General features: G+C 42.1%; 1 protein-coding gene across 2 annotated transcripts; it reads left to right on the top strand.

Annotated features, from left to right (window-relative positions):
- Positions 1-1,350: 1,350 nt before the first annotated feature.
- On the top strand, positions 1,351-11,503 carry LOC137676077 (fructose-1,6-bisphosphatase 1). Of its 2 annotated transcripts, XM_068422604.1 has the most exons (7): positions 1,351-1,639; positions 4,197-4,359; positions 6,102-6,194; positions 7,221-7,364; positions 8,604-8,741; positions 9,986-10,105; positions 11,104-11,503. In XM_068422604.1, the coding sequence occupies exons 1-7, from the start codon at positions 1,440-1,442 to the stop codon at positions 11,293-11,295; spliced, it is 1,050 nt and encodes a 349-aa protein (XP_068278705.1). In that variant the 5' UTR covers positions 1,351-1,439; the 3' UTR covers positions 11,296-11,503. The 2 variants fall into 2 exon arrangements, with proteins under 2 accessions (XP_068278705.1, XP_068278706.1); XM_068422605.1 differs by lacking the exon at positions 7,221-7,364.
- Positions 11,504-12,748: the final 1,245 nt, after the last annotated feature.

Genomic DNA, 12,748 nt, shown 5'->3' on the forward strand with positions numbered 1-12,748 from the left:
AGAACATTTTTATGATGCTGGGCTGGTAACCACTTGCCAAAGACTGAAATACCCCATTTGGAAGAGCGTTACAGCTACTTATATCTAGTATCTTCACGAATGTCTATAATTCTGGGCATGGCTAAATTAGGCCAAAGTTGTGTGCACTTGCAGGAGAAGGCATTTACTCATAACTTTGAAGTATGTGATGTATAGATACGCAATGTGCTTTGCATGAAGAAAGAATGTATATATGCAAAGAGGTGCACATTTTAAAATATTTTTGCCCTGCATTTGACACCACCTGAATTGATTTCAGTCTGCTGTTTCAGTTTTAGGATTTGCAACTGTGCTTATCCAACTCATGGATGTATTCTACTGAAAAGTAATCAAAAGTTATTGGATTTATCTCCTTAGATAATGCAAGCATAAAATGATGGGTCGTACAACAAATCTGCACTGTATAGAGTAGATCATCCATATCCAGATTTGTATTTGTCAAATTATTGTGTGAAAGGGTGTATCTAGGGCCAGGTGTTGGGTGAACATGGTTTCACTTACTAGTGCCTGGATTTTTCTGATCAAACAGCAGCAAAACATGTGGCTTGATTTTGCTGTACAATCAGGAAGGCTGGAGTCAAAAGCAGAGATTCAGGAGGGTCTACGTTCCTAGGTGTGTTTTGCAGCAGTATTTGTATGAGGTGCCTTAATTCCTAGCTTTTGGAGTGGGACGTGAGTTACATCTTTCTACTGAACAGGTTTGGAGAGTTTGTTATAAAAGTCTCATTGAGTCCAGTTGCCAGCGGCAGTTTCCCTGCAGCTTTTGGGCCATTTTATGGTGGTAGATTGCATTGGTGCACGTGGGGTTAGCATGATCTCTGTAAACAGAAGTAGTTAATACTTGATGGCATTGGTTACTAAATGTGTGTTTTTTCCTGTACCGCTGGGTCAGGGTAAGAGAGTTCCTGTGGGGCAGGAGATGCTAACCTTGCTCTGTAGGTTGCGTGCAGTTCACCACAACCCACACACCAGACTCAGGAGTTTTGCAATCCAGGGGGTGAAACGAAGCGGAGTCGTGAATTTTTGGGCACGCTTTCAGGAGCGTGAGCGTTGCAGCGCGGGCGTCGCGAACACAAGAGCTGCCACCACCCCGCTTCTCGATTCGCTTTCTGTGCCGTTCGCATACAGGATGCCTCAAGCATCGGGTCGGCCCCCCCGCCTCCAACAATGCGTGGGAATGAGACACACTTAGGATTTGGGGGGGGCAGGTGGAGTGGGAGGGGATTTTAGGGGGAGGTGGAGTGTGTCCCCTCTCCTTATCCTCATCTCCGTCCCCGCCAGGAGGGATGCGGAGGCGGGGGGGCGGGGGAAGGCGGTGAGGGCCCCGGCTCTCACCGCCCGCCCCCGGCCACGCCCCGACCACGCCCCACCGGGGCTAGTGGTGGCGGCGGCGGCGGCGGATGGGGCTCCGCTTTCACGGCATCGCCACCATGACGGACCGCTCGGCTTTCGACACCAATGTCATCACCATGACCCGCTTCGTGATGGAGGAAGGCAGGCGGGCGAAAGGCACGGGGGAGTTCACGCAGCTCCTCAATTCCCTCTGCACGGCCATCAAAGCCATCTCCACCGCCGTCCGTAAAGCGGGCATCGCCAACCTGTAAGTGCCGGGACGCCAGCAGGATCCCCGCACCTCCCCGCACCCCGCGGGTCCAGGGGACCCTGCCGCCTCCGGGGCGGTGGGGAGGGGATGGAGAAGGGGGGGTGTCACCCGAAAGGCGTCTGAGCGGGGTTGCATCCACCCCACCGCCTTGCAGCAGAGCTGTAACTCACTCCTTTCGCATCTTGGACTCTTGATTTTCTCAAGTGAAATGAATCCTATGACTTTTTTAATAATATAAGGCAGATACCTGCTGCTGATAGACCTTCCTGCAAACCCTCAGCGGGTTTGGGAGCTCTGAACCACAAGACCAAATGAACAGACTGAAAAACAAAGCCTGTCAAAATATGGCTGCATTATTGCTCATTGTGGTCAGTAGCTTAATATCAAAGCACCACTTTATGCTATGAAACGTTTAACCAAATTCAGTGGTGTTTTTTTTTTCATATTGAGTCATAGTAACTTGAGTTCCTCTATGAAGCTTTGGATGTCTAAGGCTTTTAGAAAGAGCGTTGGTAGTAGCACAGCAGTAGTGTCTAGTCAGCCAGTCAGGTGGGAGTTGCCTTGGAGGTGCATTAGGAGGAAATTAGAGCTCTTGAAATCTTAAACCACTGAAACTGGTTGTAGGTAACTAATCCCCCTAACTATTTTACATATTGTTGATAAGCCAAATTGTATTCTTGTCAGGGCTTTAGACATGTGCTGCTTCATTACTTAATGGAAAATGTAGTAGAGAGGAAATTAATTTGCCTCTACAGACCGTGTAGTGGAAGACATAATAAGCAAAAGGCCTCTGGCAATACAGAGTGACATTTATTACAAAATGTATCAGAAAGCTGAAAAACTTGGTGACTGAAGTTAATAAAATAGAAGCAACTGTACCAGAGAATAAAAATCCTCCACTTTGTGTATATTTGAACTATTTTTCTGTCTTGACTTCAGACTTCATATAACTGTGATAGTTTTTTAATCACTATGTGCAAGCCCTTTCATGTGCCTCCTGTGTCTATCGGTAAAGACCCATCTGTGTCCTGATTTGTAACAGTCTAAGGTCCCCTTCCTTATGTGTCCTACGTGTGTGTCTGTTGACAGTTGCCCACGGGTTGGATACCTGTGCTGATGGCCTTGCCTTATGATCCCCAGTGGTGGGTTTGACTCCACCAGCACTGGGGCAGCCAGCTTCAGACTTGTGAGCCTCCTTGAGCAGTACATCTCCCTCTGTGGGACTGCGCTTTGTAACCGGTGGTGGGATTTTGCTTTGCTATCAGGGAATGCAAACAAGTAGGGATTGCGGGGGCCTATTTCTTTGGACCATCCCCAGGCCCCACTGTATGCTCAGCGCTGTCCAGCAGCGAGGTGCAGGACGGCTGGGGAAGCCACAGCCCCTTCGCAGCAGCCAGCTCTGCGCAGGGCACCTGCCGTCCCCTCCCAGGGATCCCCAAACGGGTGAGATGTGAGAGCTGTGGTGCTGGCCGTACGGAGTTTTTGCTCTGAGGGTGAGGACTGGTGCCTCTGCTCACAAGCATGATGTCCAAAGTACATTGTTTTCTAAAAGCACTTTCACGCTTGCAGAATAACGTTCAAGCCACTGTAGCAGAGAGAAAGACAGAGAATTATGCCAAGTGTTTTTCTTTGTCTCACGTGCTGAACTGAAGAAATGCAGTGCGTTCTAAGTACTGTGTTCAGCATTATTGCCAACACCTGAAATACCAGTATTCAGCCTTATCAATGAATCGTAGCTGAAGTACATGAGTCATCTGAATGTGTGCAGGGCTGGATATTGTTTTTCTCTGCTAAGAGCTAAACTTCCCCTCTCTGTGTTTTGCTTGCTTTTGAAATCACCTATCACAAGCTCTCCTAGTACTTCCTGATGCCAGATGGTTTGATTCTGATTAGCCAGAAGGGTTTTATTTGTGTTTCATATTTGTATTTCTCAGTTTTATTCCCAAGGAAGTGTTTAATACTTAAAATCAAAACTGAAAACATTGAACCATAAAAATGTTGATTTATATGTGAGCAAAGTGTTTCTGCTGCAATTTGTACATGGTATTGCTAACCAGGAGCAAATTACACAGGAAGTTGTTAGCGTAACAAGTGCCCTCAGATTAATTGTTACTTTTTAACTATAAGTTTTCTAATGAAGTCTTAGCTTTTAGGGTATGCAGCTATAATATCAGAGCCTAGGATTCAGGGGCAGAATTTAGGTCTTAAATTTAAGAGATCATTAAGTAACACAATTACTATAATCCAGCCTTCAGAGCCTGCCCTGCCTATGTTTGCCTATAGTTTAGGGCCTAATGAAAGGCAGTTCCTTGTTTTGTGTTCCTCATGTTCAGTGTCTTCTAGATTTGCCATCACAGCTAATGTTAGCAGGTCTCTCTCAGCAAGAATAGACTGGACAGTAAATGAAAAACAGGCTTAGAGAGCTGAGATAGCATCCAGAAATGCTCTTTTTTTTTATAAGATGTTTTACAAATATAAGGCTGCCAGAAACAGGGTGCTCTGGAAAATGTAGTGCCCTGTTCTCACTAAATGCTCTCTCTTGCCGTTGCTCTAGCTATGGAATTGCTGGGTCCACCAATGTGACAGGAGATCAAGTAAAGAAGTTGGACATCCTTTCCAATGACCTGGTCATTAACATGCTCAAGTCATCCTTCAGTACATGTGTTATCGTGTCAGAAGAAAACAAAGATGCTGTGATAGTGGAAACTGAAAAAAGGGTTAGTAGCTTTAAAGGTTCTCCCTGCTTGATTTCAAATCAGCCTTTACAGGTGTATTGCTTCAGACCTGTGAAACTGAAACTGAACTAAAAATTTTAGAAAACATGTACTTTTCTATATTGGCAAATGAAGGGGAGGGGGGTGGGAGGACGTTAGTCAGCGTTTGTCCTTTCTGCTATTTCTGCTCTCGAGGCTGATGTTTGTTGGTTTTATTTTTTTTCTCTGTTGTTCCTCCTCACCTTCTTTTTTTTCCCACCTTTTCCTAATTGTGGAGGAAACTTATTTCTTGCTTATCCCCTCTGATCGCTGGAACTATGCTCTGAGTCAATCAAGCCCTTTTGTAAAGTAGCTTTGTGAGTAGGATACTGAGGAACTGTTCTGTGCAGGTCAAATCTCAAGTTCTTGAATTCAGGCAAATTCTTCTTGAAGCCCATGAAACACTTAGCAACAATGAAGCAAAAATAATTTTTACTTGGTTATTATTATTTTTTTTTCACAAGGCTGCTTGCACTTGTTGAGTGATAGTTCCTTTTTCCTAGCTAATGTTTAGGTGTGATGATGTAAAAACCCAAGGAAAAATTGAGCGAAAACAAACAACTAAAACATAATTTAGAAAGCATAATACTGTTTGCTTTGTCAAACCAGTTCTCTCTTTCTCTCCCTGTTGAGGAATCTTCAAAATTGATTTTGTAGGCATTGGATGTACAAAGATTACTTTTGATTTGAACAAATATTGGTTTAGATCCTTAAAGATCACTGAGGGAGGCTCAGTGTTAATGCTTTTCTAAACTAAATGTGAGCTGATATGATGTTTTTATCAGAATTTCTACCCAGAATTCCTACCTGCAGAGTAGAGCATTGCTGGAGTTAAATAAGTTTCTGGCACACAGGGTGGAATAAAACGAAAAGTGAATAAACACTTACTGTTGTTACACGTGATTATTAAAATGACTGTGGATAAAACAAGGGGAAAACAAGCTATTTAAAAGGTACAGTTGATTCAGCTGTTTTCCCTGTACTGGCAATTTCCTGTACCTACAGGAATCCTTAATACTGCAGTAGGCAGGGACCATTTTTTTTGGGGGGGGGAGGAGAACCCCCAAAAACCGGCATAAGACCACAGACTGGCTAAGGTAATTTCTGAGCATCTGTCCATTCAGAGCACAGTTTCATTAAGGAGTTTAAAGTGGAACATGCAGTAAAGTGAAATGAATAGCTTATGAATGTCAAGTGTTAAAGGCCTTTTTAATCTCTCTAATTTTAGCTCTACATGAAAAGCTGATCTTCTTCATTTGTCTTTTTCCTTATAATTCAGAAAGCTGTTTTGTTAGAGACGAGAAATTGTAGCCTAAATGGTAGATATTATAGGATGTCTATTAAAATGGATCAGCATTAATTAAATAGATGAAGCTAAACTAGTAATTGAAAAATATTCTCTTTTTTATTATTATTATTAAAAATTGCGTAGGAAAACTTCACCTTTCCTGTCTCATCATCTATTACTTCCTTTAAAGATTTCCCAGCTTCTGCTGTGGCACAAACCACACAGTTGTATCAAGAATAAAATCTGGGCCAAAGAATTTCTAACCTTTTAATTCAGTTCCTTCATAATCTATAAAAGCCTTTTAGTTTATATTGTTTTGAAAGTCTCTGAGAAAGTTTACCTACTGAAGTATTTTTATTTGGGGGAAGTGGATAACTAATGTCACTAATCTAGTTGTTCCCTCTTTTGTATTTTCTAGGGTAAATACATAGTCTGCATAGACCCTCTAGATGGCTCATCAAACATTGACTGTCTTGTTTCCATTGGGACCATCTTTGGCATCTATAGAAAGGTAAAATGCTTTCACGTAGGATAGGAATAACAATTATTGTGCACCTTTTGATGAAATATAATTGCATGTGAAGACTTAATAAAATCTAACTAAACTTGTTTGTGAAAGAGACTTTCAGGACCAGCTTTAAGTTAAATCTGCTATTTCACAGAAACATATAGAACATTTTTGAGGGATTTGCATTACTGTCTTAGAAGATGAGGTACCTATATGTACATGGAAGCCTGGCTGATAGTTAATTAGTCAGCTAAAGGAATTACCCCTTACAAACAAACCAGGTCTTAGATTTCATGAATATTTGTATTGAGACAAAATACCACATGGTTGTCATCTACTTGGGGAATGTGCTTTCAGGTTTTCTTGTTGTCTGTACTAACAGCCCTGTTAGCCTGAGGACAGGCTTCAAACACAAACCAGAGCTGAAACATGGCATGTGAATTTGAAGTGTCTAATTCACTCTGAAAGGCAGAAACCTTGTCTGAAGGAGCTTGAAATACCGGACTTAGATGTCACAAGATGGGGGTAAAAGTAAGTCAGATAAAACACAGAGAACTGTCCATTTCAATCATCTTTTGTATGCTGACATACATACCAAAGTAACTATTTTCAACTTCATTTTTGTATGGAGCAAAAGAAAACAAAAAAATCCCAAGTATTCTAGATCAGCTGTGAACTCCGTGAGTCATGTTTCATTACTTGCTTTTCTGCTGTGCCTCAGAGTTTTCCCCCGAGCTGTGTTCATCATCACCTACAAGGTGGTACACAGCTCTGTATTATCTCCTTAATCCTTTCCTGCTTCCTGCATTCCAGTAGGCTTATACAAGAGCATTTCTAGATCAATGTGTTTGTCCTCTCAGTATAATTTGTATTAGTGCATCCAGTAGGAATCTCAGTTGTGGATCATGGAAGCATTTGTGCCACCTCATGCATGGATATGGAGTAGAAGACTGTCCCTATCCCAGAGAGTCCGGTTATGTACCAGCTATAGAAATGAAATAAATTTGACTATGCTCCTTCTTATTCTAGGTGTCCCCTAATGAACCTTCTGGGAAAGATGCTTTACAGCCGGGGCATAATCTTGTGGCAGCTGGTTATGCTCTCTACGGAAGTGCCACAATGCTGGTACTGGCCACTTCTGCTGGAGGCGTCAACTGTTTCATGCTGGATCCGGTGAGAATGTCTTCTGTTTCTTTGTTTCGTTATTAGGGATAACAAGGTACTGTCTATAAGAACTGTTTGTCCCCAAAAAAATCAGACAAAGGATCAATTTTCAAGCTAATGTGAAGAAATGGAGTTCATTTAATGACCCATCAGCAATAACGTCAAGACATTTTTGTGTTCTCCCTGCCTGCTGCAGCTGTGCTGTGTGTGATTCAACAACGGGAAGACAGACGAGTCAGTGAAGCAAATATACAGCATGTGCCAAATCATGTGACATTTAAAATGAGCTGTTTTCTGCGGTGCAGAACGTCCTTTAAGACTTGTTTGTCTTTTCCTTAATGCTAGGACCTTAGTAAACCAGAGAAGCAGAAATATTTAACCACCTTCTGTGTTTTCAGGTCCCACGATGGTGTGTAAAAGAGTAAGTGACATGTGTGGGTACATTTGATGTTCTAGCATGCATTGCCTGTACGAGTTTTAAAATAAAAGTCATATTGATAATAGCAGAATGTAGTTTGCTTTAGTGACCTGTTTTTTTGTAATCGGTTAGTTAGGCTGTGCCAGCTGCCAGTATTAAACTTTTAGAACCTGCAGTGGTCAAGCAGCAGGAAATACAAATTGGTGCTCCCTGTTAAGTAACAGCTTAAGTAGCTGCATGTATTTTTGTCTGTATTCAGATAGCAGATTTAACTTCGAGCATGCGTGCATGGTATTTTGTTTATTTTTAGCACTGACTTGGAAATTTACTTTAGTGAAAACTAAACAGACCAGCCCTTGGTTACAGAGATAGGCTCTCTTGACTCCAGGCTTCCAGTTAGCCCAAGCTAAGACGAACTGGGATTTACTAATATCTACAGCTATTTGAAGATGTTTATGCATTGCTTCAACCAGCACTCTCAGTATCCAAACTCCTCAGAGCTGTGCTTTTATTGTAAGTCTAGCAAGAGAGTGGAGAGCTAAATAAATCTACAGGCAACAGCATTTTTTGGCATAGAAGAGTGATAGAGAGCTGGAAATAGTATGAAGACGCTTGCATGACCCCAGGATTCATGCTCTGTCTGTGTTTTGTGGATAAACAAAATGCTTCGCCCCTAGACTGCAAATACCGCTTTTTCATAGGTACTGAATTATTAAAGGAAGTGGCAGTAGTAAATTTTTCCTAAATTTTGTCTATGATTGCTTTTTGCCTTGGTTTGTAAATAAATAAGCAATTAACGTTAACAAATTGTTTTTCTTTCTTATTGTTAGGCAATTGGAGAATTCATTTTGGTGGATAGGGATGTGAAAATCAAAAAGAAGGGAAATATCTACAGTCTCAATGAAGGCTATGCTAAATACTTTGATCATGCAGTCACAGAGTATCTCAAAAAGAAGAAGTTCCCTGAGGTAAAAGATCCTTTTTCAGAGAAACTTTCTGATGACAAGCAACACTCATAACTTTGAACTTTACAATCAATTACTGTCTCATGCACTATTAAGAGCTTGTTTTCCTTTCTTGTCTATTTGAAATGTATCTTCATGTAGGACTGATAATTAGAGTAGCAGTTGACGTGACCAGGTATTTCACCGTCCTTCAGTACTGCACTGCACCTCTGTCATATTTTTTTTTCCTTTCTTTCTTTTTTCTTCTTTTTAATCTTCCTTCCTGGCTGGGGGCCTGAGTAATGGTGCTGGAAGCAAAACTGGGTGTTTGGTGGTAAACTAGAGAGGAAGTCTCGTCTGGTGATGAAGAAACTTGATTTACATGTGTGTGATTGCTGCTTCCTCACAGCAGTGTCTGAGCAGAGAGCTGTGTGAGGATGGCAGCGGGTCATTGCTCAGTGGTAACACAAGCTGGGTGCTGAGGGAGCCTCTCACTTGAAAAGCTACTGTAGTTTCAGGGTCTGCTTTGTGGTCGTGCAGCTTCCTGCTGTCAGGAGGCCTGAAGCTCTAAGGAGTGCCCGTAAAAATCATGTCTGTTCTCATGCCTTACGCCTGTCATCACTGGAGTTATTACATTGACAACGAAATGTAAACATTTACTATTGTTAAGTGTTCATGTCCCTTCTTGACTTCCTGAGCTTGCTGTGAACACAGACTAGTGTTTTCATCTGGCGTCTTGCCAGGCTTAAGGTGTTGTTTATTCAGATATTAAAATGTACTCTCTGGAGTAAAATAAGGAAATAATATCATCAGTCAACTATTACCTTTTTCTTAACAAAAAAAGTTGTAGAAGCTGGCAAAAATGGGTAGAAGAAGTAGGAGACATCACTTCTTTTGCTCCATGATATTTTTTTCTGCTGCAAAAGAAAAAACCCCAACATCAATTCGTAGCACTTGATCTTTTTGCTACTAGAAATGCAGTATTGTCCAAGGGTTAGAGCACTGATGGAGAGCTGGGCTGCATTTTCTGTTGTTGGCACTATCACTCATCTATCTTGAAATCTTCTGTCAGTCCTTTTCCTTGGATTTTCCCAATTAGAAAATTTGGAAAAAAACGAAAATTTTCTCCAAAATGACTTGAATATTATCAGTGAATCAGAATATGGAGGAGTTAGTTAGATGTTAGGACCACTAAGAGAGGGGGGAGGAAAAAAAAATATTAACCTGATGTGTTCAAAAGTTATATTTATTTAAATGTCTTTTTGTAGGATGGCAGTTCACCATATGGTGGGAGGTACATAGGATCTATGGTGGCTGATGTGCATCGCACACTGGTGTATGGAGGAATCTTTCTGTATCCTGCTAATTCTAAAAGTCCCAAAGGAAAGGTAAACCTGAATAAGCCCAATTATAGGAAATGTTACATTATCTAGATATTTCACTATCACAGATAAGTATTTTGATTGCAGAACATGTGTTTTGTAACTTGGTAGCTTGCACCTCTGGTGTGTGGGTATGGCCATCCCTTGCACACTGTCACAAGTGACAGCAACCTGTTGTCAGACACCTATTTCAGGGCTGCTGCTAACCTGTTTCAACTGCACTGACTTCTCTTTTATCCCCAAACATACTCAGATTATCGAATGTACCAGGGGATGTGCTGTTCGAAGAGGCTTCTCTGTACCATCTCAGCCCAAACAGTGCTGGCCCCAACCAAGCGAAACATTACAAAGCAAACAGCCACATTACCCTGAGATTCCTATTACAAGCTAGTATGTAAGAAGCCTAAATGTAGTACACCCCTTGCGAGAAGCTCTGCCAAAGAGAAAACCATCTGCATCTTGTACTTGGTAACACTGCCTCGTCTGGGGGAACTATGCCTGGCTGCCTCTGCCAGGACGACCGTCGGTCAGGGAAGATCACACACTTACAGGCTGACAAAGGGACTGTTTATTCAGCAAAGACCTTTCATCTGTTTTGTAATTGTCCGTAAATTATTGCTTCAGGTTGCAGATAAGATGCAGTTATTAATTAGAGAGACCTAATGGCACACTCAGGGCAACTGTTTTTCTTTCTTTCCACACAGGCCTACGTGGTGTGCTCCCTTGTTAAAGGTTGTGTCTTACATACGAGCTCTATCTCTGTGTAAAGAGCACAATGCAAACATGAGCTATGGAGAAAGCACTCAAACTGGGCAAATCCAGCATTCACTGTGTTTTGTTTAAAAGAAAAACCCACACAATTTCATTCTTGAGTCAAAGTTTATGTGAAATGTGGAGTACTTGGAGTGTTGATTGGTTTTAAATCAAACGCCACATATATTTACATTTCATGATTCTCAGCATTGCCTGGGCTCACCACTGCCATTCTGATTTTTGTCTTCTAGCTGAGACTGCTCTACGAATGCAATCCTATGGCTTTCGTTATTGAGAAGGCTGGGGGAATAGCAACAACCGGGCATCAAGCAGTACTAGATATAGTGCCTGAGGATATCCACCAAAGAGTGCCTATTGTCTTGGGATCTCCTGACGATGTGAAGGAGTACCTTGAGATAGTCAAGAAGCATTCAGCTAAGTAAAGAAAGGTTGCTGGAGTCACTGTGCAGATGGGAAGAAATGCCTTACAGCTGAACCAAAGAAGACACTGCAATACTGCAAGATTGAACTGTGTGACCTCTGTAGCAAGAGAGCAAATGAGCCATATTTTCATAAGATTTTTTTTAAAGTGAAATCTTGTGCAATTGCGTTGTGCAATGAAAGGCATTAAAAGAATCATTAAAAGTAAAAGCAAGAGAAAAGTAGGCTTGCTTTTTCATTTATCATTTGTGGTTACACAAAAGCCACTGTGCTACAAGAAAGTACTGTGTTGCATTCAGTAACTAGGGGAAGACGCATCTTTCTCAGACAAGCTCTAGACCATCACCAGAATATCTGACTCTGTCCTCTTCTAAAAATCTTGGGGGGGGAAGACTCAGCAGCCTCTTACAGTGAGTGACCTTTCCTAGACCAGTTTCTAGTTCTTTGGCAATAAATACAAATGCTAATGTGGAGACCTTCACACGTTGTTTCTGGGCCCCAGAAGTTACTCACTGTACTTCAGTCTGGGCTTATTCTGACCAAGAATTAACATTTGTGAAACATGTACATTAGTGTATGTTAATTCTGACACATACTGTTAATATTGCCAGTTGACACTCTATTAGAACCAGTTACACAAGGATGGAAAATGACATTTTGGAGGTGGGTTTTGAATTGGATCAGGAGCATGTGTAGACAGCTTGGTACCATTCTGCTGTGATGAGCTGGCTCTCTTTGCCAGAAATTAACCTGCTTGCTTGATGAAAAAATGAACCTGTGTGTTGCTAGCAACCCCCACCAGGTGTTCTTTGTGTTATTTTGGGACTGTGCATTACCATTGAAGAGGATTCTGCTGTGCAAGCAGAAGTAAGTTGCGAAGATCCCCACAAAGCATACTGACATTTAATATGCTGATTCAGAACATGCTGCTGGGAACACGATGTTAGTGCTTGGGAGCTAGATGGGCTGTCCACCTGTCTGGGCACAGTTTATGGACATGGCTCACAAGCTTTTTGAATCAGTCCACATCTGCAAATCTTTGACATGTCTCACTGCCCACTTAGCTTCACCAAACTCCAACTAAGGGAAACGTGGATATTGCTGTTGGGTAGACTGCCACTGAACATTCACTCAAGCCATGTTCTGGAAACCCCTCTCTGTGGGTGCAGTGAGCTATAAACCTGCCTGTCTGAGGATTTTGCATACATCAGTGCAGATAGCCTGTCTGTGGTTGGTTCTTGTTGTTTTACAAGAAGAAGAGAGTGTGGGGGAACCTAGAGGCCATGGTGCGAGGCATGCTCTGTGAAGGCTCACACATAAAAAAACCTGGGAGCCCTTGTTCTGGCACAGGTTGCATTTGGGGCATTTGGAGGCGTACTGGCAAACCTTAGATGGCTGTATATATGGATCTGTTGTCCAAAGTGATTGGGGACAAGACATTTCTGTCAGGGACTG

The sequence above is a fragment of the Nyctibius grandis genome, chromosome Z (genome assembly GCF_013368605.1).
Source record: "Nyctibius grandis isolate bNycGra1 chromosome Z, bNycGra1.pri, whole genome shotgun sequence".
Lineage (NCBI taxonomy): Eukaryota > Metazoa > Chordata > Aves > Nyctibiiformes > Nyctibiidae > Nyctibius > Nyctibius grandis.

Coding starts and splice junctions, on each gene's coding strand:
- LOC137676077 (XM_068422604.1), top strand. CDS start 1,440: ATGGGGCTCCGCTTTCACGGCATCGCCACCATGACGGACCGCTCGGCT. Junction 4,360..6,101: donor TAGTGGAAACTGAAAAAAGG/GTTAGTAGCTTT, acceptor TGTATTTTCTAG/GGTAAATACATAGTCTGCAT. Junction 8,742..9,985: donor AAAAGAAGAAGTTCCCTGAG/GTAAAAGATCCT, acceptor GTCTTTTTGTAG/GATGGCAGTTCACCATATGG.